The sequence below is a fragment of the Chionomys nivalis genome, chromosome 1, assembly GCF_950005125.1.
Source record: "Chionomys nivalis chromosome 1, mChiNiv1.1, whole genome shotgun sequence".
NCBI lineage: Eukaryota > Metazoa > Chordata > Mammalia > Rodentia > Cricetidae > Chionomys > Chionomys nivalis.
This window is the reverse complement of record NC_080086.1, coordinates 37,051,525-37,078,334: the sequence shown is the minus strand read 5'-3', so window position 1 is coordinate 37,078,334 and position 26,810 is coordinate 37,051,525. Positions and strand designations below refer to the sequence as shown.

The 26,810-nt window shown below is 48.7% G+C and overlaps 2 protein-coding genes across 3 annotated transcripts; one reads left to right on the top strand and one right to left on the bottom strand.

Moving 5' to 3' along the window:
• Positions 1 to 2,391: 2,391 nt before the first annotated feature.
• Tada3 (transcriptional adaptor 3) lies at positions 2,392 to 13,315 on the bottom strand. 2 transcript variants are annotated; one of them, XM_057768380.1, is made up of 9 exons: positions 12,741 to 13,315; positions 11,373 to 11,605; positions 10,151 to 10,401; positions 9,938 to 10,043; positions 7,336 to 7,477; positions 7,141 to 7,244; positions 5,892 to 6,001; positions 5,025 to 5,210; positions 2,392 to 2,888 (listed from the first exon to the last, which is right to left on the bottom strand). In XM_057768380.1, the coding sequence occupies exons 2-9, from the start codon at positions 11,577 to 11,579 to the stop codon at positions 2,696 to 2,698; spliced, it is 1,299 nt and encodes a 432-aa protein (XP_057624363.1). In that variant the 5' UTR covers positions 11,580 to 11,605; positions 12,741 to 13,315; the 3' UTR covers positions 2,392 to 2,695. The 2 variants fall into 2 exon arrangements, with proteins under 2 accessions (XP_057624363.1, XP_057624361.1); XM_057768378.1 differs by having other exon boundaries at positions 11,373 to 11,623; positions 12,741 to 13,314.
• A 169-nt stretch (positions 13,316 to 13,484) lies between these two features.
• Arpc4 (actin related protein 2/3 complex subunit 4) lies at positions 13,485 to 26,672 on the top strand. The gene is made up of 6 exons (XM_057768410.1): positions 13,485 to 13,626; positions 16,524 to 16,642; positions 17,550 to 17,661; positions 19,506 to 19,601; positions 20,748 to 20,918; positions 25,796 to 26,672. The coding sequence occupies exons 1-6, from the start codon at positions 13,624 to 13,626 to the stop codon at positions 25,799 to 25,801; spliced, it is 507 nt and encodes a 168-aa protein (XP_057624393.1). The 5' UTR covers positions 13,485 to 13,623; the 3' UTR covers positions 25,802 to 26,672.
• Positions 26,673 to 26,810: the final 138 nt, after the last annotated feature.

The following is a 26,810-nucleotide window of genomic DNA, read 5'->3' as shown; positions in this document are numbered from 1 at the left end:
TTTGGGGCCCTTGGATCTCACCTCCTCCACAAAACTCTCTGTTCCTGAAACTCTCCCCATGCCACCTACCATACTTATGGACAGGCCTAATGAATATGGAATGAGTGGTTAGAATTAGGGGTTTGTGAGCAAGGCTGCCATGTTGGCACAATATGGGCTCTGCCCAAGGGAAAGAAATGCTATTCACACAGACTGTTCTGGGCCAATTCCATAACCAAGAACTTGGACCAACCACTTGGACCAAGCAAGGGTGTGTAACATTCTAAGCCTCCATGTTCTCATCTGTGGAGAATGGGATGTTGTTGGTATCCTATCATATGCCCAAACAAGGTTAAAACAGCAGCTGGTACCTGGCTAATGTTTACAGAGTGCTTAGTTTCATTATTATTGTTGGAATTACTGTCTTTCTTTCATGTGTGGGTGTTTGTTTGTTTTTCTCTCTGGAAGATATGAACAGCCTGGGGACAATGAGTCATTACCTGTCCCTGCTGCCCCCAATAGCAGGCAGAGAGCCTGATGTTGTTCCCTCAGGCCCTTCCTCCATCTTTGTTTGTCCGTGTATACTCTTATTAGTCAGGCCTTTCTGTTTACAAATGGCCTTTATAGGCTGACCTAACTAGCATTCTGTGGGAGGTCATGTGACTCCAGCTGCCCCACTTCCTGCACTGCTGCTGAGCTGGCCTAATTCCCAGGGCTTCTCCCACATGCAGAACAGGCCACTGGTGCCTTTGTTTCCTGTTTGGGCTCCCTCCTTCCCTTCTTTCCTCTTTTCCACTCTCTTCCTTTTTCTTTCCTTTCTGTTGTCAGACAGGGCCTCATGTGACTGATGCTATCCTCAAACTTGATATCCAGCCAGCGATGACCCTGGTCTCCTGATTTAGCTACCTCTACCCCCAGAGTGCTGGGATTACAAGGCTACACCATCATGCTCAACTTCAATTGTTTCTGTTTTTACAACAAGGTCTCAAGTAAGTCAGGCTGTCCTTGAACTCCTGACTTTCTTGCTTCTAATTCCCAAGGGCTGGGAATGAAGGCTTGTACAACCATGCCAGACCCCACAGAGCAATTTTAAGGACCGCCTGAGTGACTCTGGTTGAGTCAGAGTCAGTTTTTGAACCAGTCATTATGATTGGCCAAGGGTTTGACAGTGACATTCCATAGCAGAGAGATGCTAACCTCCTACTTTTGCTTTAAAAGATAGGGTCTATATTCTGAACCTGCAGCCCGCCTACCTCAGCCTTCTGAGTGCTAGGGTTGCAGGCTCTTGCCACTACAAACAACAGTTCATCTCTCTTTGTGGCTCAGTTCGTAGGTCCTTTCCTCAGTAAAATGTCTCCTCTCCTTTCCTGTAGTAAATTATCAATTCTTCAGCTCTAACCCTAGCCTGAGGAGAAGGCACAGGAAGCAGAGCACAGTCTGTGCATCTCTCGGGCAGGCTCCCTGCTCAGGCTATGGCACAATGCTGGCAGCCCACCCTGCCTTTGCTTTGTTACCTGCCTGAATGCTGATGGGGTCGGCTTTGTGGGGCTGCATGACTGGAACTCTAAGGAGGTCAGGCATCACCATGGTCCAGGCCTGTAATCCCAGCAGATGAGGCAGAAGCAAGAAGATTGCCACAAGTTTAGAGATAGCCAGAGGTCTGTCTCCAAACAAAACAAAAAGCTAAAACAAGATCCCAGTAGGGCAGTGGTTCTCGCCCTTCTTAATGCTGTGACCTTTCATACAGTTCCTCATGTTGTCCTGACCCCCAAGCATAAAACTATTCTTATTGCTGCTTCAGAACTGTAATTTTGCTACTGTTATCAATCATAATGTAAATATCTGAGTTTTCCAATGATCTTAGGTGACCTCTGTGAAGGGGATGTTGAGCCCCAAAGGGATTGCCACCCACAGGCTGAGAAACACTGCAGTAGTTACCTTAACCCTAAGGGTTGTGTCGGAAATGGGGATGATAGCCCAGTTTGGGCTTAGATAAGACACGGGAACATCTGGGACGGACAAGGCTTGTTACTTTTTGGGAAGGCCACGGCCAGCTGGCTTCAGTAACAGACACAAATGAACCATTTGGCTGATCCTCCCGGCTACCCACAGCTGAGACACCTCAGTGAGAGCTGGCACTATGGAAGCCTGAGGAATGGGTCCTTGGTGGCCCTGTGCAGTAGCGCTGAAGGCAGCCCTGCCCGAGGACCCACCCTTCTGCCACCAAGCCCTCACCCACGACCTCACTGTCTGCCTCAGCTCCTGCTGGCTCAGAAAAAAAGTGCTCGAAAATAAATGTGGGTGAGTGGCCACAAGCTGAGAGCCACCAAACATGCCTTCCTGAAACATTTTAACCTATCCAAGCCCTTCCTACACAATAACAGATACTCAAAAACTGTAAGTGTTTTTGAATTTTTTTAAAAACAAAACAAAACACAGCAGTCGCTTTATTCTGTACTTTACAAACCCACAAGGAAGAAGTCCTCGAGGGGAAGGGGTCGAGAGACTGAAGAAGGAAAGGGGACAGCCAGGAACATGCCCGCTCATCTGGGACCCCAGGCAGATGCTAGGTCCAGGCCTGCACAGTAAGGCTTTGCATGCTGGCTGAGAGCATTTCAGCCCTGAGACTGTAGTCATTTGATGGGCAGCCCCCAGCAACGGCTTCAAAGGAAGTGGGCTTTTGCCAGGCCAGGGAAGTGGCCAACAGCAGGCGAGGCTACCCGTCTAGGAGCTTTAGAATGCTCTCCCGCTCCTTCAGGGTCTTCCAGGCCTGGTCCTTTTCCTTCTTCGTGGGGGTGCGCTTCTTCTGCCGGGCAGCCATGATCTTGCGAAAGGCATCCATGACCTCATTGTCAGCCATGCGGACCCGCTGCCTCAGCTCCTGCCGGCTCACCTCTTCCTTCGCCAACCTGCGGGGGCAAGTGTCACGGTTACCTCATCCCAGAGTTTGTCCCCTCCTTCCGGACTGAGCCTCCTCACAATCCCAGCTGCGGCTGGCACTCCTTGGCCTGTTTCATTGACAGCCATTGTGCATAGATGCAAAGCCACACTGATCTGGGACTGTGTGTATGGCATTATTTAAATGTTCCAAAATGTTAACTTAATGCTGCTTATAGTTGGGGCAGCATGTGGGACTACACAGGAAATCTCTTACCTTTCTGTCAATTTTGCTGTGAACCTAAAAATACTTTTTTTTTTTTTTTTTTTTTTTTTTTTGAGATAGTCTCACACTATAGCCCAGGCTGATCTGAAAATTACTATATAGTCTAGGCTGGCCCTGAACTTGAGGCAATCTTTCTGCCTCCACCTCTCAATTGCTAAGATGGAAGGTGTGAGCCACTATCCCTAGCTTAAAAAATAAAACCTAGGAGCTGGAGAGACAGCTCAGCATGCCTGGTGCATGGACATACTTGCAGGCAAAACACCTACACACATAAAATTAAAAAAAAAATAAACATTTAAAAAAAAAAAACCATAAGCACCGGGCAGTGGTGGTGTACATCTTTAATCCCAGCCCTCGGAAGGCAGAGGCAGGCTGATCTCTGAGTTGGAGACCAGCCTGGTCTACAGAGCAAGTTCCAGGACAGCCAGGGTTGCACAGAGAAACCTTTTCTCAAAAAACAAAACAAAACAATGAAACCCCATAAACTTAACATACACACATGTGCATATAGCAAGTTCTCACAACAGTCTTTCAAAGTGAGAACCATTATTCCCGTGTTATACTAGGGAAGAAACCGGGGCTCAGGTGGAGCAAGAGTGACTGAAACACCTGAGAGAGCAGCTCCAGCCGGGCCTGAGCTCTCTCTCCCCGCAGTAGCCCTTCCACGTGTAGGATTACAGGCCTGCATGCCCTCCACACTCCTTCCACGTGTAGGATTACAGGCGTGCATGCCCTCCACACCCCTTCCACGTGTAGGATTACAGGCGTGCATGCCCTCCACACCCCTTCCACGTGTAGGATTACAGGCGTGCATGCCCTCCACACTCCTTCCACGTGTAGGATTACAGGCGTGCATGCCCTCCACACCCCTTCCACGTGTAGGATTACAGGCGTGCATGCCCTCCACACTCCTTCCACGTGTGTGTTAGGATTACAGGTGTGCATGCTGCTCCACACTCCTACCATGTGTCAGGATCACAGGTGTTCATGCCGCGCCACACTCCTTCCACGTGTTAGGATTACAGGCGTGCATGTGGCTCCACACTCCTACCATGCATGGATCTGACTTAGTTCCACTGATCATGCATGGATCTGACTTAGTTCCACTGATGGCGGAGCTGAAGGTCTCTAGGAAATCTAGTCCCCCTTGCTGCTTGGGCCCGAAGTGCCTTGCTCACAACCCTACAGCTGGAGCACAGAGCTCCAGGGCTGAGCTCCAGCACATGTGTGTGCTGCACGTGGAGGCCAGAGGCTGATATTAGGTATCTCTCTCTAGCATGCTTCGCCTTGTTTACTTTTACTAATTGTTGTTTATTAGGGGATTGAACGCCATGGTGTGTATGTGGAGACCAGAGGGCAACTTGCAGGAGTTGGTTTTCTTTCTCTATCACCTGGTTTTAGGTACTGAAATCAAGTGGCCAGGCTTGGTAGCAAGTGCCTTTACCTGCTGAACCATCTTGCTGGCCCTTGGCCTTCTTTTGTGAGGCAGGATCTTTTAATGGGATCTTAGACAGACCTACTTGACTAGGCTTGCCTCTGCCCATCCAGGCACTGGGGTTATGGCCAGCTTTTGTGTGGGTGCTGAAGACTGAACTCAGGCTTTTTAGTGGCAAGCACTTCCTCCTCTGAGCTATCTTCCCACTGCTGTGGTATTTTGATTAAATAATACCATTAAGAAAAAGAAAACTCCTTTAATCCCAGCACACCACAGACACCTGCACTCGTATGCATAAACCCACATACACACAATTAAAATGAAAAAAATCTGAAAAAAGAATCAAATCCATCCATGTCGGTTGTGGGTGCTAGAGCCTGGCACTTGACATCCATCTGAGACACAACCAGGGGAGCAGGGCTGGTCCCCGGCACAGTACTCACTCACCTCAGCAGGTCATGCTTCTTGGTCCGGTTGTGTGCACTGAGTGCCTTCAGCTCCGCCTGCCGTTTGCGCAGCTCAGCAAGGACCTCATCCTCTGAGTCCTCAGCAGGCCGGTCCTCGGACTCCAGGAGGCCCTGGGCAATCAGCTCCTCCTTGATGCGGCTCTCCAGGGACTTGGTATGTGGTACACTGTAGGCAAGGCCAGCACCTGAGTTCTGAGAGCTAGCTGGAGGCTCCTCAGAGGATCCTGGGGCCTCTTCACTTTGTGAACCCACTATAGCCACACACGTTTCAGGCCTTTTTATGTGTGAGTTACAATCTTGTATGATAGACATTTCCAAGATCTTTTTTCTATCCAATATATTTATTTATTTATTTATTTGTTTGTTTATTTATTTATTTATTTATTTTGAGGCATGGTTTCTCTGTAGCTTTGGAGCCTGTCCTGGAATTAGCTCTTGTAGACCAGGCTGGTCTCAAACTCACAGAGATCTGCCTGCTGTTGCCTTCCGAGTGTTGGGATTAAAGGCATGCTCCATCACCGCTTAGCTAAGTATATTTTAAAAGTACAAATAAGATCACTCCTTTCCCCCACTTTGGTACTCTATTGTTTTAATTCTTTCATGTCAAGTATACTGAGTTATTTCATATATAGTTTTGGCATTTAGATGGGCACTTGGGTTATCTCCAGGAGAAGCAAAGGTACAGTGATCAAGTCTATGCTAAGTCTGTCCAGAAACGAGGCCAGAACTTTGATCTGAGACATTTGTACTTGGTCAAGTGGCCTTAGCTTCCTTTTACAAAGATGTGTCCCCGTGAGAAGACAGAAGCTGACAGTCAAGCCTGGAGTGCAGATGGGATGGCACTCACCTGAAGGGCTTGTTCTGATTTCGGGGAGAGGTGCTTGCTCCATCAGCCCCTGATTCTTTCCCAGACATGTCAGGAATAGGAGAGTCCTCCATAGGGGAAATAATATTTTCCTAAAAATCAGAGATAGGTTAGAAGAAAGCCATAGATCCCCATTTTTCTGTTCTTCTCTGACATAGATAGTCTCCACAGGCTAGATAGAAATAGTCTGTCATCTTTTCCATCCCACTCATGTTAAAAAGCTTCCTCCAGCCGGGCAGTGGTGGCACACCATCTTTAATCCCAGCACTTGTGGGGCAGAGGGAGGTGGATCTCAGTGAGTTCAAGGCCAGCCTGGTCTACAAACCAAGTTCCAGGACAGCGAAGGCTGTTAAACAGAGAAACTCTGTCTCGAAAAAAACCAAAAATCAAAAGAACAAATAAAAGTTTCCTTCAAAGCTTTGATCATTTCAGAATCCATTTTTTGAGGGGAGGGGAATGTTGATAACAAAAGAAGGGGACACAAGCACAGCAGTGACAGGAACTGTGCCAGCCAGCACTGCTTTCCTCCACAGCAGCTGAGCTACACTACATTTCCCAGGCTCCCCTACAGTCAGATGCACTCGGGGGACGAACGCTCCAGTGATCTCAAGAGGTTAGAGTGTCAGTCACATCCAGAATACTTCCTTCACAGACTCCTCCTCACACAATTTCTGAGGGCCAGGTGCGGTAACCACGCCCAGAGTGACAGCGGTCAGGATGAAAAGCCACATAAGCTGGAGTCTCTGCTGGGCTAAGGCAGATTTCCTTCCCGCTGCCTCTGCCTACCTGGAATGCACACCCCAACGGTCCCCTGAGAGAAAAACTACTGTGTTAGAGCCAGAAGAGGAAACTGAGGCTCAAGGACATAAAAGGATGTCTGCAAAGTCAGGCAGGGCATAAGCAGGTTTGAATTCTACCTTTACTTATTAGCTGGTGGTCTGAAACAAAGTCCCCCTTTCCTAAACCTCAATTTCCTCAGCTGCATCATGGAACTAACACGGCACATGCCTCCAGTGAGAGGATGCATGAATTCTCCTTAACCAACGCTCAGCAAGGGCATCGATGGAAGCCAAGTGTGGTGGCTTACATCTGCTACCCCAGCACTGGGAAGCTGATGCAGGAGAATGACTATAAGTTCCAGCCCATAGTCTGACTCTATAGTGTGTTGCTGGGATTACAAGCATATGCTACCACATCTAGCTTGTAGTTCCCAGCCCAATTGAGTGCTCACCTCCACCAGGGCCTGCAGCAAGCGCTGTGTCAGGGCACCAAAGGGACACCCATCTTCTGGCTGCTCATGCTGAGCCTCAGACTTCTTCAGCAGGGCATCCACATCTGCAGTGGCCAGAGAAAGGGCAGAAGGAGGCCTGAAGCTCTGGGAACTCAGACCCTGAGCATGGTGTGGACAGGGAGTTGAGGGACTTACCTTTCGTGTCCAGTTCAGTCAGTGGTCCCATGAGGCCTTTCTTCTTATCAGCCACGGCTGCTGCCCGAGCCCCATCCTTCTGCTCCTCTAGCAGATCTTCCTGGGCCCAGCGCTGGGAGTAGTGTTTCCCTAGTGGAGGAATCTGCAGCAAAGACACCATTCAATTCTAAGCAGTGAACACTGGCCACCTGAGCCTAGAGTGTGAGAGGGAGACTCTCCTGGCTCCTGGTAAGGGACGCTGTCAGTAAGCACTCTATTCTTTCCGTTTTCTTCATTTATTTGTTGCCCAAGTCCCTAGCCCAAGGCAAAGGGTGGTGCCACAAAAGGCAAAGAAGATACTTTTTTCGAGACAGGGTTTCTCTGTGGCTTTGGAGCCTGTCCTGGAACTAGCTCTATAGACCAGGCTGGTCTCGAACGCACAGAGATCCGCCTGCCTCTGCCTCCCAAGTGCTGGGATTAAAGGCGTGCGCCATCACCGCCCAGCCTCTTTTTGGTTATTTCAAGACAGGGTTTCTCTGTGTAACAGTTTTAGCTGTCCTGGAACTAGCTGGTAGACCAAGTTGGCCTCAAACTCACAGAGATCTGCCTGGCCTGCATCTACCTCCCGAGTGCTGGGATTAAAGGTGTGCGTGCACCATTACCACCTGGCCAGAAGATAAAATCTTTATACTTACACTCTAGTAAGAGAAACAGGTATATAAAGAATGAAAACAGCTGGGCGTGGTGGCACACAGCTGTTGTCTTAGCACTCAGGAGGCTAAAGTAGGATGATTGTTGAGCCTGAGCCTGGGCTGAGACCCTATCTTGTCTCAAACAAATACAGAAATTAAAATACATCTAGAAGCTGATATGCAATAATAATTAAGATGCAAAGTACAAGCCCAGGATGGTGTTCCAGGGCAGCCAGGGCTATTAGAGAAACCCTATCTCGAAAGAAGCAAAAACACAAAACAACAACAAAAAGATATAAAGTATAAAATACTGTGTCTATGGATCCTCTTGATCACAGGCAGTTCTTCTAAAGAGAAGTAGGGCCCAAGGCAGGGATGAGAAGGGATTGTGTGTGTGTGTTGCTTAAACCTACACTGCTGAAATGGACTGCCTTCCCTGTCTTGCTTTGAGACGGGGACTTGTGTAGGACAACATGATCTCAAACTCAGTGAGGAGATTACAGGCTGCAGCAGTTCTTTACGTCATGACTGAATTTGGAGCCCTGTCCATGCTAAACACTTGTCCTACCTCTGAGCTTTATCATTAACTACATCTCTGGCCTCAAAGAAATGTTTTCTTTTTTTTTTTTTTAATTCAGGTAAGTGTAATTAAAGCAGCCAAGGGACCACGGAGTCACCAAGTGAGACCACTTCCTCTGTTATTCTTGGGGAAAGGACCTCACACTTGTAAGCCCAGGCTGGCCTCAAACTTGCCTCAGCCTCCCAAGGGGGACAGGTGTGAGCCACTGGGCCCAGCTTCCTCTTCTACTGAGGAGTCTGGGAAGGCATCTAGGGTGGCAGTAGCATGGTTTGCTCAGAAGAGCTTGGGCACAGACCCTAGTGAGACCAGCAGGAGGAAGACATGCCTGGTGCAGCTGATAAATGCAGCAGGAAAGAGGGCCGGCGCCAAGGAAAACTGAAGAAGGGAACCCAGGTGTCACCAAGAACTGAGACACTTGGACTCCATCTTGTGGCTAACAGGCTAGGCATGATCTAGAAGCGGCACACCTGCGGTGGCAGCTGACCTGTGGTAGAGTCCCCTCCTCACACGTTTGTCCACTTTATTTTATTTTTTTGAGACAGGGTTTCTCTGTAGCTTTGGAGCCTGTCCTGGAACTAGCTCTTGTAGACCAGGCTGGCCTCAAACTCACAGAGATCCGCCTGCCTCTGCCTCCCAAGTGCTGGGATTAAAGGTGTGCGCCACCACCACCAGGCTTGTCCACTTTCTTTTATGGGGCATGTTTTATTTTCATGATAAACAAAACTAACTTGCTGGGGATGTATCTCTGCTGGTAGAGAGCTTTCCTGGAATGTATAGGGTCCTGGGTTCCGCCAGGACTGCAAAACTGGGCATGGTGGCACACACCTGCAATGCCAGCCCAGGGAGTCAGAGGAAGGAAGATCACAAGTTCAGGCTCACTATTAGCTACACAAAGTTCAACACTAGCCTGGGCTATGTGAAATCCAGTTTCAACAAAACCAAAAACTTTTAAGCCAGGTGTAGTGATATATGTTTGTGGTTCTAGACATCCAGGGACCTCCTGAGAGAGGTGAATCCAAGTGTTTAAGGTCAGCCTGGGTACCACAGCAAGTTCTAGTGTCTTAGAAAAGAAACAGGAACTTAACTTTTATATATTAAGTAAAGAAAGAAAGCGTGGCTGAAGTCTAGCAGCAGGGAGCGTGTTCAGAGGCTCTTAGGATCAAGGCAAGCTGACAGGATGGACTTCACTGACACACACACCACTTGGGACAGCTGAGCCTCAGTGTCTGCAGGGGCAATGCAGCAGGCAGGAGGCTGGGAAGGAAGAAGTAGATGATGCGGGCTTTGCTGCCTAGGATTCAGAGGCACCTCTGAGCCCTCCTGTTCTGACTGTGAAGCCTAGGGTTTCTACCTTGTAATGTTCAGCTTCATCTTCAGGGGGCTTCAGGAGCTCCTCTAGTGTTCGGACCTCCTCACTGGTGATATCGGCACAGTAGGGCTCCACAGAGGCCCAGAACCTGCAGGAAGAAGCAGACCCTGAGTAGGCGCCTCTGGGCTCCTTTATCCTTAGGCTCCACCAAGTCCCTAGGCCCCTCTAGCTCTTCTATGTGCTCAGGCTCAGAACCTGTTGGGAGCATCATTCTTGGGGATCCGAGGCACGTCGATTGGGTCATCAGTGAATTCATATTCCTGGATCTTGGGTTGAACGTTTTTGGATTTGGGTCGTCCTGGGCCAGGACCTGGCCCATGTCCTGCCTTCCCTTCCAGTTTCTGCTTCTTGGGCTTCCCATGTTTTGGAGGAGCACCAAGCTCATGGTCTCGACCCAGCTTCAGGAATCGTCGGTCACCTTTCTTATCCTGCCAGTCAGTAAGGATCTGAAACACAAAGGTAGTCACTGAGGAGAGAAGAGACAGCACCTCTTTCCCACTGTGGATAACTTGAGATCTAGCATTTGAGCCTTCAAAGCCTGAGTCTTCCTGTGTGACTTTCTTTTTTTTTTTTTTTTTTAAAATATTTATTTATTATGTATACAATATTCTGTCTACATGTGTGTCTGCAGGCCAGAAGAGGGCACCAGACCTCATTACAGATGGTTGTGAGCCACCATGTGGTTGCTGGGAATTGAACTCAGGACCTTTCGAAGAGCAGGCAATGCTCTTAACCTCTGAGCCATCTCTCCAGCCCTCCTGTGTGACTTTCTTGCATGAAGGTAAACATAGGTCTACACTGACTCCTCTGTCACCAAACTACCCAGACTGTTTGATAGAAAGGCTAAAAAAAGAAATTTAAGCTGGGCGGTGGCGCCGCAGTCCTTTAATCCCAGCACTTGGGAGGCAGAGGCAGGCGGATCTCTGTGAGTTCGAGACCAGCCTGGTCTACAATAGCTAGTTCCAGGACAGGCTCCAAAGCCACAGAGAAACCCTGTCTCGAAAAACCAAAAAAAAAAAAAAAAGAAAAGAAATGAAAAAGAAATTTAAAAAAGGTTATGCCCAAGAGCATAGCAGTCCTGTGGAAATACATTGGTAGTGGGTTTTTTGGTGATGATCAAGACTCCCAAGTTAACCTTCATTTCAATCATCAACCAGCCTGGGAGTCTTGTCTCCACAAACAACTGACTGTCACAGGGTATCTAAGGAAACTTCCAGGGAATCCAGGGACTACAGTGGTCAGAGTCCATCTTCTAGGATCCAGTTGGATGGCATCCCTGGCCCTTGGGACTTAACTCTGCTGTCGTGATTCCCATTAGGATCTCTCTCCCATCCATCCTCAGCCTCAACAGAGAGAGTTAACCTAATGCCCCATCCCATAACTTGACACAGTCTGTCCCCAGTGATGGGGAAATCACCTGGGTTTCAGCTTCTAGCACACGCAGCCGCCGGCTAGCAGAGGACAGCAGGGTCTCAAGCTCCAGCTGCAGGGTGTCCAGCTCCTCAATCCCAATCCCATCGTCCTCAGAGCGGGCCAGCACTGCCGTGTACCGGGGACAGACCTTCAGGTGGTCCACAGACTTGAAATCATGGAATTGCAATGGGCAGTCCTTCAGCTCACTCATGGCCCAGGAGATGGGACCCTGGAAAACTAGAGCGGAGGAGCCCGCTGGGTGGGAGACAAAGAGAAATGGGGCAGAGGCCCAACAAAGAAACCAGGCTTCAGGTTTATAGAGCAGGATGATGGCAAAGCTCCTGGTCACAGAGTCCTGACTGTGCACCAGAGGCTTGCTCCACTGAATTATAGTTTTGGGGGTGGACTTTATCTTTTTTTTGACAAAAAAGGAAACAGACTCTAAAAGAGTTGCCTAGATTCCCAACTGCAATTCATTGTTTTTGTTTTGGTAGCACTGAGACTGAAAGACTGAACCCGGAGTCTCACACATGCTCTATCTCCAGTGCTTTTTTTTCTTTTTCTTTCTTTCCTTTTTTTATTGAGCAAAATCTCACTAAGTAGCCTTGGCTGGCCTGGCCTGGTACTCATTATACCTGCCTCTACCTCTCAGAGTGCTGGCTTAAAGGCGTGCACCACCACACCTGGCTTCCAGTCCTTTTTATTTACTTTTTTTTTTTTTTTTTTACAACCCAGGCTGGTCTCAACGTAGCTAAGTAAACCAAAGATTTATTCCCACCTCCCAAGTGATGGAATTCCAGGCATGTAACCACACCTGGCTTATGTAGCACTGGGGAGCCAGGTCAGGGCCCCAGACCGTGTGTAGGCAGGCTAGGTTACATTCAGCCTCCTTTCATGAATTCAGCTCTTACTAAGTTGCCAGGGCAGGCCTTGAACTTATGAACCACCTGCTTCAGCCTCCCAAGCAGCTAAGTTTACAACATGATTAGGCCCAGCCTCCTAACTGCAATTCAAACCCAAATAGTCTTAAACCTGCACTACAAGAGATACCAGTCTGCCCTATCTTCCTATCGCCTCTGTTTTCCTATGGTGAGCTGTTTCAAACATTCTTTCTTACGCGGTTCGACCAGCCTCTCCTTGTCTCACCTCATTCCAAACCTTTGCACCTTCTCTCTGTCCCTAGCTAGTTTGGAACACGAGCTGGTCAAGCAGACAGAACTAAGTCCCAGCCCATTTTCTTCTTATGTGCCCTTCCTAAGCATGCTATTTAACCTGAATCTCAGTATTTTTTCCAGGACAAGAAATGATGCCTTGGTCCGTTTCCCCATTAAAAAGTATAAATCTGTAAAATGGGGACATTAAGGGTACCTACCTCCCTGGAATGTTCTGAGGATTAAGAAGTGATGCTCGTCAAATGCCCAGTTCAGTGCCCGGCACAGAAGTGGGACTGCTTAATGGCTGGCTCCACCTGTGTGTCGCCCCAAGATCCCGCCTCCAGGGTCCTCGTCCTCTAGGGAGCCCCTCACACAGCCCCCACCTCTCCTACCTCCTCTCTGAGGCCTCCTACAGGCCCCGGGCCGCAGGAGGGGGCGGGGAGTTCAGCGCTATCAGAGCAACCGCCCCGGAACTGGCTATGGGCGGGCCCCCTGCAGTTGACGCGAGGGCGGGGACACAGCCAGCCGACAGTGGCCTGGCGGGGAGGTGTAAGGCCACCTACGAACCTCCGACAGGTGGAATGCTAGGCCTGAGGTGTCCCCTAGGAAGCAGCCAGGGGCTAGGGCGGGGCTCAGAATCGAGTTCTCTAGGGACCGGCTTCCCGGCCGAGCCCCAGGGCTGCTAGTAGGAGGAGCCCGGAGAGGATAGGGGAGCACCACCGGAAGAAACGTCGGGCTTCTCCGGCTCGGCCTGTCCTAATTTGGTGCCCAACCTGAGGTCGGGCTGTACTATTGTTACGTGGGGGGGGTAAAGTTACAACCAAGGCCACAAGAATCAAGGGCGGTGGCAAAAGTGTACGGAGACCCAAGGGGCCCCGAGTACTTCCGTGTCACTTCAGGTCTCCTACAAGTCCCAGCGGTCCGAGTATGAAATCGTCCCGGAGATCCGAACGTCGCTCGGGAATTCCTCCCCGGTCCTGACCGAAATGGTCCGCCCCGGAAGTGCTGGCGGAGACTGCGGCTGCGCCTCTCGCGAAAGGGCAGGCGTCGCGGGGCCGAGCACTTCCGCACTTCCGCTTTCCGGCCCAGACAGCTCCCGCGATGGTGAGAGACCCTGGGCTGGGGGCCTCCTTGTGTCTTGCCTGGAGAGGCTTTGGGTCTGGGGGAGATGCTGTTTGCAGCCAGGGCTTGCGGCCGGAGGTTGCTCTGGGATGAGGGGGCACGATGAGGATGGGGAGGCAGAGGGTGGGACGAGGGCCGAGGCGAGGAGGAAGGGGCGAGCTGGGAGGTGAGCTGGGCAGGAGCGGGCCCAGAGGCTTCCAAGTTTGGCATCCCCGGAAGGAATGGCCTCTCCCCAAAGTTCGAGGAGGCAGGAAGCGGGGCTGCTAGGCCTGTGGTAGCGGCTTGCAGCCGAGGTAGTACCGCTGAGGAATGAAGCGGGGCCTCCTCTCCATCCACGGTAGAGGTTCGTTCGCTAAGTACACCCCCTTGTCCCCGCCTGCCCTCTTGATCTGACGGCACCCCGAGGCAAGTGTCCACTTTTTATCACCCTCTTGGTCCCTCCAGCCCTTTGCTTCCAGGCCTCAATGAAGGTTCTGTGGTGATTCAGACTCCTTCCTAGTAGTGCGGTACGGTGTTGACCTTAAGGTGTGTAAACGGTGATGACCACTGACCCTTTCCTGCCAGGGGATGCTCGGGTTTGTGTCTGTAGGTGTTCCGTACTGTTGGGTCTCTCTTCCTATTGCATTTCCCGGTCATGCTGGGTTTGATGACCTCAGTTCTGAAGACTGGACTGCTTGCCACGCTCCTGTGACGCGACTGTCTGGAGGAGACACATTGAAATTAGATCCTCTTGTTCAAACGTCATCCACCTTTCTAAACTTGTTCATTCTCCTGTGTCCTAACTGGTTTCATTCCTCAGTCTGAAAGCTGTTTCCCTTTGGCTGAGGAAATAGCTTTTCATTTTTAAGCATTTAAGTTTATTGTACTTGTCGGGCAGCGGTGGTGCACGCCTTTAATCCCAGCACTCGGGAGGCAGAGGCAGGCGGATCTCTGTGAGTTCGAGGCCAGCCTGGTCTAGAAGAGCTAGTTCCAGGACAGGAACCAAAAAGCTACGGAGAAACCCTGTCTCAAAAAATAAAATAAAATAAATAAATAAATAAAAAAGTTTATTGCACTTAATTTTTTGTTTTAGTTTAGTTTTTCGAGACAGGGTTTCTCTGTAGCATTGGAGCCTATTCTGGAACTCACTCTGTAGACCAGGCTGGCCTCGAACTCACAGAGATCTTCCTGCCTCTGCCTCCTAAATGCTGGGATTAAAAGTGTGAGCCACTATCACCCAGTTTAAGTTTATGTACTTGAAACCATCTTTTCACTAAAAGGCAAACATCACAGGGTTAGCTACCTAGAATTCACTTTTAGTTTTCTTTCTTTGGCTATTGACAAAATAATCAGCCACTGCTACAGTCAAGGAAGAAAACATTCTGTCTCTCTTCCAATGCTACCCACCACCCCAGACAACTTCTAACTTTTCGCCCTTCTAGTTTTGCCTTTTCTTGGTTGACATATAAGTAGTATTCTCTAATATGTAGACAGACCCTGGTGCCGAGCTACGTGACCACTGACCGGAAGTTAGTTAGGTTTTTGGCTTTTCCCCCATTCTGTCTGATGTCTGTCCCGTTTTTCTTCACTTGTTCAACTTCCCCTGCCTGTCTCCACTGCTCCAGTCTGTACTCAGACCTCTTCTCTGCCACGAGTCTCACTTCTCTCTCCATTCCATTCTCCAGAGAGCCTCTGTGCCGCTGAAGCCTTGTAACTTCCTCCTTAGAAAGTCCCAGTGCTTCCTGTCACATTGAGAGAAAAGCTAACTGGACTGGCATGTAGATTCTCTAGGGTTTTATCCCAGCCTGCCTTTGCAGCCTGATCTGTGTGATTTAAAATGCTTCTTATAGATCATGTGTTTATTTACTGTATAGAAAATTTGTAAGACACTGTGTCCAGGAGGTACTGAATTAGTTGCAGCGTGCATGGCTGAATAAAGTTGTCTGTTGACCATGAGAATTACAATCTAGTGAAGGAAAATTCATGTAACAAACTACATGAAAATGTCTTGTGGATTATATGTAAAGTATACATATCGTAAGCTATGGTAAATGCTGGGGGAGGAAGTAGAAAAGACCACTTTGAGGAAGGAAGAGGCCTTCTCAATAAGCTGAGAGGGCTGACCTAAGCCGCGGGGAGGAGAGTACAGGTGATGGGGCAGCCTGTGATAAGCCCTGAGGGGAGAGCTTGACTGAGATGTAAAGTAGATGACGATTGTAGCTGACCTTGTCCACTCTACTGAGAATGTCCTCAGTCTACTTTTCTCATTGTTAAACCTCCCTGACCTAGTATCTAGTCAAACTAGCTTCCTTAGTATAGGTTATTTAAAAATCTAGTTATGTTACATTTTGCCCTCCATTACCCTTTGTGATCCCAGTTGAGCTATTTGAGAGCAGAAGTAATCTGACTGAACCCCCAGCATGCTCAGGGCATGGATCAATACATCTGTCAGTGTAGAAAATAGGTGGAAGACATGGACCCTTCTAGACCAGTATTACCCAGCCTCGGCACTGGTGACTTTTGGGGCTAGGTAATTGTATTGTGCGTTCCAGATGTTAGGGCGCATGCCCCCTGCTGCCTATGTCCACTGAAGTCCATGGTCCCTGCCCTGCCCTTAGTCATAACTGTCGGGTTTTTTTGTTTTGTTTTGTTTTTTTCTCTGCATTTTGCTAAATTCCAAGCAGCATTGTTTGTTACTGGGAACCATCGCTCTAGGCTCCCAACTGGGCTGTATCTTGAGAGTGTGGTGTATTCTGTTCTGTGTGGTGAGTGCCTGAAGCCTTCAGTACTATCTTCCTTCCATAGGAGCTGGGCGGGGGGGGGGGGAAGGGGGGCAAGACTGGCTTTGGTGAGGCAGACTCTGGTCCTGGTCCTTTCTAATCTTGGGTTTATTTCTGCAGACTGCCACTCTCCGCCCCTACCTTAGTGCCGTGCGGGCCACACTGCAGGCTGCCCTCTGCCTGGAGAACTTCTCCTCCCAGGTCGTGGAAAGACACAACAAGCCAGAGGTCGAAGTCAGGTAGGAGAAGGCCAGAGTGGGGCTGATAAGAGTAGACCCTGTCTAAGGGGGTCATGAATTTAATGTCTTAGAATTGCCAGGATTCCTTCAGTGACTTGTGTCCTGCTGCTGGATGAATGTTGGTTCCCAATTTGGAATTAAGAAAATAGGGTAGTGGGTTGACAGGCCAAACCCTATGGGAGACCTACCCCAGAGTGTGGCTTCTTAGAGCAGCTGTGCAGAAGTGTTTCCGGTAGTGTTACCGAGTCACTGGCAGCTCCAGAAGTGGCAACAGGATTTAGTTCCCAGAGATGACATCTCTGAATTAATAATTTAAGGATCAGGACTTTTACTTTTTATCATTAATAACTGCCAGACAGCTTAGACCCTCTTACACCCAAATACTTCGTATTTTGAATGCATTTTTCTCTTATCTGGTTTTCATTTCATAAGTAAATATTCTTCCTCTTTGAAATTTCATCTGGCAAGAGATGACATAGACTGTTAATCCCAGCACATGGGAGGCTAAGGCAATAGCAATAGAGCCACAGGGTCAGGGCTAGCCTCAGCTACACAACAAGTCTTTTCTCAAGAAATCAAAAGAAGCAAAGGGGAAAAAATCTGGGATTTACATAGTTGAAGTAAAGCTGCGTTACCACATAGATGATAAAAATATTTTATTGCTGGGGATTGAACCCAGGTCCTTGGGCATCCTAGGCACACACTCTACAGCTGAACTATATTCCTCATCCCCAAAGTGATTGCTATATATCAAACAATTCAAATGTTAGGATGGACTGTGTTATTACTTGATATACAAGGTTTTCAGTAGGCATTTTCAAATGGTGACAGTTCATGAACCACGGGTACCTTTACAAATGCCTAGAGTCAATGGCGTGAGCTTGGTCCTCTGATTTTGTATTTTTAGGAGTAGCAAAGAGCTCCTATTGCAACCTGTTACCATCAGCAGGAATGAGAAGGAAAAGGTTCTGATCGAGGGTTCCATCAACTCTGTCCGGGTCAGCATTGCTGTGAAACAGGTGAGTTGCCATGGAGGGGCATAGTTAGGAGTGCTCTTTACAGCAGGGTCCCATCTGGAAGGTCTGTGGGCTAGAGTCAGAGCCTGCTTGCTGGAGTTTACGTGGCATGACTGGCCAGAGTAAGCTGGTGGAGGCAGGTACCTGTAATCCTAGCACTTGGACATCTGAGACTAAAGATGGAAAGCCAAGGCCAGCCTGGGCTACTTGGTAAGTCCCTATCTGAAAAAAAACAAAACAAAAAGTGGATCAGTAGAATAAAATGTCAGCAACCCTATCTCAAAGGCCTTTCTCTGGATTACAGAAAAGGAAATGTAGCAGGCAAGGACATGGGATCAGAGAAGGTTTCTAACAGGTGGTGGTTGTGTGTACTCAGAACCGTACCAACCAACCAACCAGCACTGGTTTGATAGCCATAGGTTTTGAAATTGCCACTTCATTTAAAAATAGATGGTACAGCACACATGCACATACAAAATTCAAAGAGAGAGAGAGCAAACTGTCTGATTCTAGCTTGGCTTTCAGAATCAACTGTGCAGGCCAGCAGTGGGTGGGATGATACATCCAGAATCAGAAAGGAAAATGCCAACAAGAGCTCTGGTGAAGCTATCGGAACTGAATGTCTGTCTAACAGTAATTTCCCAGACAAGTATCATGGCGTTTTCTTTGTGTGTTTTCTCAAGTAGTCTTATAGTTGGAGGATCTACTTAGAGGTTTTTTATCCATCTGGAGTTAATTTTTGTATATGGTACAAGATAAGGGTCTAGTTTCACTCTTCCACGTGTGAATGTTCAGTTGTCAGCACAATTTTTTTTTTTTTTTTTTTTTTTGTTTTTTTTCGAGACAGGGTTTCTCTGTGGTTTTGGAGCCTGTCCTGGAACTAGCTCTTGTAGACCAGGCTGGTCTCGAACTCACAGAGATCCGCCTTCCTCTGCCTCCCGAGTGCTGGGATTAAAGGCGTGCGCCACCACCGCCCGGCTTGTCAGCACAATTTATTGAAGAAATTCTTGCTGTTGTGATCTTGGTGTTGTGATCTTGGAAATCAATTGATTATAAATATTTCAGTTTCTTTCTGAGCTTTCTGCTCTGTTCCAATTCATATATGTATAAAGTATAATTTCATTTATTACATGTTTCCTTGGGCAATATTTAACAAATGTCTATCACAGAGGTCTGGGTGTTGCTGTCTGCCTTAGTATCACTTGAATGGTTATTTAATGTTTGTTTTAAACTTGACCTAGATTCTATTTGTCTTGAAGAGAAACTTTGTATCCTAAGTAGGAAAACAGTTTCATTTGCTCCTTCCCCAGCAGTCGGCCCTAAAAATACAATTAAAACAATGTTGCAAAATTTAGATTAGCAACTTCTTTGAAAGCTTTCAGGTTTTTTTTTTTTTTTAAACAAAAGGTAAGGACACACAGGGAGGCTGTGTGGCTCTACTGGTGTCTGATGGCCCAGATGCAGGGGTAATTGGAAGATTTGAGAAAGGAAAGATTTCGGGATTGTTGGATTTTAGTACTGTCAAGGCAGACACTCCTGGAGGAAGCCTCTCATACCCAGATGGTCGTGCCACACTGGTGACGTGAGAAAGGTCAGGTAGCTTCAGATACAGGTGTGGACTCCACTAGAGCTGATGAAGGACTAGCTTGCCAGAGTTCCCGCCATGGCATGAGAGGAGATCTCAGAAATGCCCTGGCTAGGTCCTCCCTTCAGTTAGCAGTTCAGAGGTCAGCAGTCTTTGCTTCCACCAGGCCTCTCTGTAGCTGGGAGGTCCTCGGACTGGAAAGCCAGGCTCACAGTGGTTTTGCATGTTGACTGGAGAGCTGTCTTTCTCTTGCTGTCACCAGGCTGATGAGATTGAGAAGATTTTATGCCATAAATTCATGCGCTTCATGATGATGCGAGCAGAGAACTTCTTTATCCTTCGAAGGAAACCTGTGGAGGTGAGACCTATGCTTCTGATATTTGTAATCACCAGGGTTCTGTCTCTGGGTGGCCCGGGATTGTTTGATTTTTTTTGCAGTATGGGGGAGGGAACCCAAGGCTTTGCACTGCTGGGCAAGTAGCTGGATAACTGTTCCCTGGGTCTGTGGGATTGTAGGCCAAGGGCTGCTGCTTTTCCAGAGCTGGGGTATCACTGCCTTGACTGAGTCAGCCATACATGGTAACGGAGACAGAACCCTAGGAGGGGGAGGTCTGTGCAGTGCCCTCCTTCACAGAATCTTGAGCCTTGTCACAGACAAAATAATGATTTCAAAATCCTTCCTGCACTGGGTGTGATGGGCATTCTTGTACTCTTGACTAAGGCAAGAGAATCATGTGTAGCCAGCCTAGGCTACATTTTGATACATATTTCCAAGGGGGGGGGGAGCAGCGGAGAAGAAAGGAAGAAAAACAAAACAAAAACCTTCCTAAGCTTTCCCAACTTAAGTCCCGCCTCTCAAAGCCCCAGTAAGCAGTGAGATGCTTGCTGCCTGCCTTTGTATTTAAAGGTGCTTGAGTCCACTCCATGGGCCCCCTGCCAAGTCTCCCTGGTGACCAACCTAGCAGCCATGTTAGAACAGTAAAGACCATCATCCAGCATACCAAATGGTTCTTCACCTTGTGCCACGTTCTCTCTCTGTCCTCGCTCTAACCTCTGGGGCCACTAGAGTAAATGAGCTCACTCTCACACATTCTCCTGTAGCAAACAGCTCCAGTTCCATCCTCGGCCGGGTCATTTCTCCTGTGCTTTTTACTATTGGACTGGATTCTTTGAAATAAGAAAGGTGGTCCCTTTATTCCCTTTGCTCATTTTGAACACAGGGCTGTTTATGCCACAGACTTTCAGGGACATCTGACCTGGCACACAATTTTGAACCAGGTTCAGTTGCTTGGGTCCGACAGACACACAAAATGTGAACTCACCCATATGCCCCCTCCCCAAGCCAAGTGGGTTGCTGACTGAAGGACGAGTATATAACCTGCAAGAAGATGGTAGCAGTTAGAAGCTTTGTGTGAAAGTGAAGAAGATATGACAACCAAGTGTCCCTGGGGGCTAATTTTTGTCTCGTCTCTTCTGCCCCATCCCTGCTGGCTTCTCTCCCCAGGGGTATGACATCAGCTTTCTCATCACCAACTTCCACACGGAGCAGATGTACAAACACAAATTGGTGGACTTTGTAATCCACTTCATGGAGGAGATTGACAAGGAGATCAGTGAGATGAAGCTGTCAGTCAATGCCCGGGCCCGCATTGTGGCCGAGGAGTTCCTCAAGAATGTGAGTAGGGCCTTGCCACTCCCTAGCAGAGGTGGAAGAAACTATGAGTTCTGGGAATGTGGCATTGACAAGATAGTCCTGAGTGAGGCCAAAGAATTCATCCTTGAGCCCCAGGTTGTTTTTGTTGTTGTTGTTTTTATTTCTGCAAGTCTGGGAGGCAAGTCTTGGTGGAATTGTAGGCATGAATTCTGTGTTTCCCAGTTCTGCCTAGTCTTTACCTGTCCTAGTTTAAACCCCGAGTGAGGAAGATAAAGTACCTTGTGACTCCTCTGAGAGTTAATCATCAGTCCACTTCCCAAACAGACATAAATATTTTCTCCAGTGTCTGTTTCTCAGACTTACTGCTATGGTTTCTTCAACATGTTTCCCATTACGCACGACTTGTGCCGATCAGCTGCAGGACTGCAGTGCTCTGGGAGGAGGAGTTGTTTACATGAGGAGCCGGCAGCACAGCTTTGTCTAGAGTTTCAGGATGGCCGCTGCCTTCCAGTCTCTGGTTTGTTGATACATTCCTCTCAGAGCTGTTGATCCCTCCTTAGTAGAGTTCATGTTTTCTCCTTACTAGTGCAAACAGACCCAGCCCTGGGGAGTTCAGAATCCTAAAAATGGAGATGATACCCACATCCCCTGGGGTTTAATTATCCTGTGGGTGGCCAGCGCACAAGGCTGTGTTGTTTATATTCCCAAATCAGACCCAATGTGTGGGCCTGCCTCCTGCCTCCCTCAGGCACATCACTGAACTGCTCAAGGAGCCTTGGTTTCTGCATCAGTGATGGGTGCTGCTGTTAGTGTGCACCTCTCAGGGAGGCTGAGCGTTAGCAGGATCACGTGAGAGTGCTGGGGGGTGGGTGGAGATGATTGTGCCCACAGATTCCAGAACAGGGTGCGCAGTCATCTGGGGCTTTAGGAGCTGGCTGCTGTGGGTGCAGGCACTGGACTCAGGTTCTCCAGAGAGGTCAGTGATTTCATCTCTAAGCCCCTCATACTTCATATTTGTTGTCTTTTGTTTTTGATGCCTGGTCTCACTATGTAGCCTTGACAGGCCTGGAACTTGCCATGTAGATCAGTCTGGACTCACAGAGATCCGCCTGCTTCTGCCTTCTGGGCATTAAAGGTGTGTGTCACCAATACCTAGCTGCACTTAAATTTTTATGGAGGCAGTAAAGTTTAAACAACATACTCTTGTACCACTCAAAATAGAGCCTGCCCCTCCCATGCCTGGAGCCTGTAGTAAATGTGTGGGGTTCTGGTTTGTTTCATTGTTCCGATGTTTGCGTACTTCCCTTTAAACTGGGAGTTTGGCAGAGGTCTGACCAGTCAGCGGTATTAGGGCCTTATATGTATGTTAAGTAAATGTGTAAGAACTTCCCAGTTGTGTTTCTGAGCTTCACAGGTGGGCAGACTAAAGGGCAGGAGAGGACTGTACTGGGACAATCTCTTCCAGCTGAATCCAGAGTGGAATGGGAGTGGTAACCAGCTCTGTACTTCTGGCTGAGAGGGGCTCAGAACTTGGGACAACAAACCCAGGGGCTCATTCTGGGTGTAATGGTGTTGTTTCCAGGCTGTACCATCCCCTGCCAGACCAGCTGTGAGGGAGTGGACAAAAAACACTTGAAATGGATGCAGGGGCTAAGGATGGAGCCAGATGTGGGACTCACAAGGCCTGAAGCCCAGTGTGTCTGTGTGTGTGGGATACAGGGACAAGTGGTGTCCTCCCAGAGTATCCTGTCCCTGGACTTGCTGTATGCCAGCCCCATGGAGCAGAGCATAAATACGGAGTAAACATAAGACCAGTGAGAGACAAAATGCTGGAAAGCAAACCCTGGCCTAACAGGGTCCCTGAGTGAAAACTGACCCCAGAATGTGTAATAAATTTTATTCTTTTTTTGTTTTTTGTTGTTGGTTTTTTTGTTTTGTTTTGTTTTTGTTTGTTTGTTTTTGAGACAGGGTTTCTCTGTAGTTTTTGGTGCCTGTCCTGGAACTAGCTCTTGTAGACCAGGCAGGCCTCGAACTCAGAGAGATCCGCCTACCTCTGCCTCCCAAGTGCTGGGATTAAAGTTAAAGGCGTGCGCCACCACCGCCCAGCCTGTTGGGTTTTTTAGTCTTTTTATTATTATTATTTTGAAGTGTGTGTGTATACATATGCACGAGTGCGGGTACCTACAGAGGCCACATGGCCAAGTTGACTACCCAGGAACTAGAATTACAGGCAGTTGCAAGCCACCCAACATGAGTGCTGGGAATTGAACTCAGGTCCTCTGGAAGAGCTGTAAGTCTTCTTAACCATAGTGCTATTTCTTCAGCCCATTGGTTTTAGAAATATTTGTGCATGGACATGTAGTACATGCATGTGTGTATATGTCTGCAGGGGCCACCCAGACATCAGCATTGGTTGTCTTCTCTATTGCCTTTCACCTTGTTTTTGGTTTCTCATTCAACTTGGAGTCTGCCATTTCAGAAGACTGGCTGTGAATTCACTGGCCAGTGAATCCCCAGGATCGGCTTGTCTGCCCCCCCCCATGGTCCCCAGCACTGGGATTATAGGCACACACCCCTGTTTCCATGGGTGGTGCTGGAGAATAAACTTAGATTTTCATGCACGCCCAGAAAGCACTCTAGCCCAAGTCACCCCTAGTTTCCCACATTTTCTGTTTGTTTGTTTGTTTGGGTTTTGTTTTGTTTACTTTTGTTCTATTTTTAAAAAAGAAAAACTTAAAAACAGTCTGAAAGGTGGGGGGTTTGCTCAGCAGTTAAGAGCATTTGCTGCTTTTTCCAGAGGACCAGGTAAGGTTTTCAGTACCAGTGTGATGACTTAGAACCATCTGTAACTTCACTTTCAGGGGATCTAAAATCCTCTTCTGATTTCTGGACATCAGGCACACAAATAGTACAGACATACCTGCAGGAGAAACACTCATATGCAATTTAATAAAACCTACTGAAAAAAGCCTTTGAAACATATGTTAGCATTTTGCTGAGAGTAAGGTGAGGCTCTTGAAGTGCCCAGTGTCTAATAACTGAAAGCAGAGGAATGTAGAGTGGGCTTTTTTTTTTGTTTTTTTCGAGACAGGGTTTCTCTGTGATTTTGGAGCCTGTCCTGGAACTAGCTCTTGTAGACCAGGCTGGTCTTGAACTCCCAGAGATCCGCCTGCCTCTGCCTCCCCAGTGCTGGGATTAAAGGCGTGTGCCACCACCGCCCGGCGGTTTGGGTTTTTTTTTTTTTTTTTTTTTTTTTGAGACAGGGTTTCTCTGTAGCTTTGGAGCCTGTCCTGGAACTAGCTCTTTTTTTTTTTCTTTCCTTTTCTTTTCTTTTTTTTTTTTTTTTTTTTTTTTTTTTTTTGTGGCTTTGGAGCCTGTCCTGGATGGAACTAGCTCTTGTAGATCAGGCTGGCCTCAAACTCACAGAGATCCGCCTGCCTCTGCCTCCCAAGTGCTGGGAGTGGGACCTGGTAGCACTTACCTCTGAAAACAGATGCCACCAGGCAGCTGCAGCCCATTACTGCTCCTTGTCCCGGTTTTTGCTTTTGGAGCTTGGAGTTGAGCCAAGCCAAGGGCTTTGCTCGTGCTGCTTGAGCCCTGGCCCCACCTGCTTTTTACTTTTAGTCCCAAGAGTCCTCAGATGTGCAGTCACCCTACCTCAGCTGCTGTAGTAGCTGGGATTGCAAGCCTACACAGCCAGACCAGAACAAATTGTTCAAACGAATCCCCAAATTTGAATTTGGTAGTGGCATCTGTTACCTTCACAGTTGGCAGCTAGTTCATAGCTTTAAGCATGATGCGGCCCGGCCTCGGGCTGTGCTCAGTCATTGCAGTCTCTGGTTTATACGTGTCCAGGGCTGTTCTGGGAACCGTGGCGGTACCTGAGGGCAGAAAGCATTTCGTCCTGTCCCTTCCTTTCCTTTTCTTCTGTCTCCCTCCCCTCCTTTTCCTTCCCTTCCCTCCCTGTCTTTTTTTTTTTTTTTTTGGTTTTTCGAGACAGGGTTTCTCTGTGGTTTTGGAGCCTGTCCTGGAACTAGCTCTTGTAGACCAGGCTGGTCTCGAACTCCCAGAGATCCGCCTGCCTCTGCCTCCAGAGTGCTGGGATTAAAGGCGTGTGCCACTACCACCCGGCTGTTTGTTTTTTGAGACAGGGTTTCTCTGTGTAGCTTTGGAACCCGTCCTGGAACTCACTCTGTAGACCAGACTGGCCTCAAACTCACAGAGATCCACCTGCCTCTGGGATTAAAAAGGCGTGTGCCACCACCACCCCACCACCACCCGGCTCTCCCTGTCTTTCTAGGAGGAAGGCAGGGAAACAGCTCAGGCGGCCCCTGAATTCACTTGCCATTGACTATGGCCTTGACCCGATCCTTGTGCCTCTGCTTTCCTAAAGGCTAGGATTGTGAATGTGCTACCACAGGGAGCAGAAAGCTCTGCTCAGCCCTGTTGTCGTTTGACAATCACTCAAAGTTTAACATAAAGTACTAGACCTTGTCCCTCTCTTCTTGGCTCAGAGTCCTCCAGCCCTTCACATGTGGGTCCCATGTCTAAAGCTGCTTCAGTTACCAAACAAGCTGTGGGGAAGCCCTTAGCACTTAAAACCTGTGTTCTAGGCTAGTGCCTTCAGATCACTGCCAGAGTTCAACCAGATTAAGAGCATGCTCATGGAGCTGTAGAGATGACTTGGTGGTAAAGAGCACTTGTCGCTCTTTCCGAGGACTGGGTTTGGTTCCTAGTGCCCACATGGAGGTTCATAGAGAGTATGCTCATGAAGTGCCAAAAGCTGATCCTGTACTCAGAGACCTGAACAAGAGCAGCTCAGAGTTGGCTCACCTGGAACAGGCTCATCAGGCAGGATATAATAACCCCTATTCATTGCCTGTCATTCTCTTCGACAGTTTTAAATCATCTGGCTGGATCTCGTGGCCTTCCCCCTTGGCCTTCCCTGTGTCTCTGCGCATCTGCGACGGTGTCCTGGAGTCAACCCCGGAGCAGCGGTGCAGCAGCAGCAGGAAGCTGGGTTGGGTGGGCATCGGATGCGGGAGGCGGGTGTGGTGTGCTTGCTGGCTGTGCAAAAAAGGCAGCAGTGGACCTGCCCCGAGCCCACACGTGTCTGGTCAGGCTAGCTTCTGATGTTCAGTCCCCTGGGCCGGGACAGACTTTTTTTAAAATGTCTTGAAACCTAAACTCTGTGCTTGTAGAAGACTGTAACCTTTTTGTCTTTTTTTTTTTTTTTTTTTTTTAAACCAACAACCTCCACCTCCAGTGGCTGTGACTGGCCCCAGTGATTGTACCTTATTGGTCGCTGTGGTCTGGGCGGGCCTGGAGCCAGAAGGCGACTGTTTTTCCTGTGCTACCCCAGGTGGGGAGAGACAGAGGTTCCAGACTCCAGTCTCTCCTCCTTGGGCCCAGTAGAGGTGGTAAGGACTCCCTACTAGCCTCCTGAGTTCTGCCTGAAGATGGCCACCGTACTGGTTGGGAGCAAGGGCTGAATCCATGATTGCCAGGCAGACCTAGCAGCTGGGGTCCAAAAGCCAGGCAACTTCTGGCTGCAGGGGCTACCTGGAGTCCCCCCCCAACACCTCCCCAGCTGAGAGGCCCCAAGGCTTGCCTGTCTGGGAACAGTGCCTGTGCTGGAGGTGCAGAGGTGAGTCCTTGAGTGCCCAGCTGGGCCTCGCCTGCTCCGGCTCCTCTGCTCCCACGCTCGCTGTCTCTGATTCTGATGAATCCGCCCTTCCCCTAATTAAAGTTTCTTCCTGCCCCTTTGGGGTTGCATGAGGTCTGTGCTCTGTGTATGTGTGGAAGGACAGGGGTTTTTATTCCTTGGAGTCGTGTATGACCGGCACTCGGGTCTGGAGCAGTCCACCAGACAATTTTGTCACTGGGAGACCAGAGACCTTCACTGCAGTCAGT

Coding starts and splice junctions, on each gene's coding strand:
- Tada3 (XM_057768380.1), bottom strand. CDS start 11,579: ATGAGTGAGCTGAAGGACTGCCCATTGCAATTCCATGATTTCAAGTCT. Junction 10,402..11,372: donor TGCTAGAAGCTGAAACCCAG/GTGATTTCCCCA, acceptor TTTGTGTTTCAG/ATCCTTACTGACTGGCAGGA. Junction 7,478..9,937: donor ATGAAGCTGAACATTACAAG/GTAGAAACCCTA, acceptor TCTTTGCTGCAG/ATTCCTCCACTAGGGAAACA.
- Arpc4 (XM_057768410.1), top strand. Junction 16,643..17,549: donor AAGCCAGAGGTCGAAGTCAG/GTAGGAGAAGGC, acceptor TTGTATTTTTAG/GAGTAGCAAAGAGCTCCTAT. Junction 17,662..19,505: donor TCAGCATTGCTGTGAAACAG/GTGAGTTGCCAT, acceptor TGCTGTCACCAG/GCTGATGAGATTGAGAAGAT.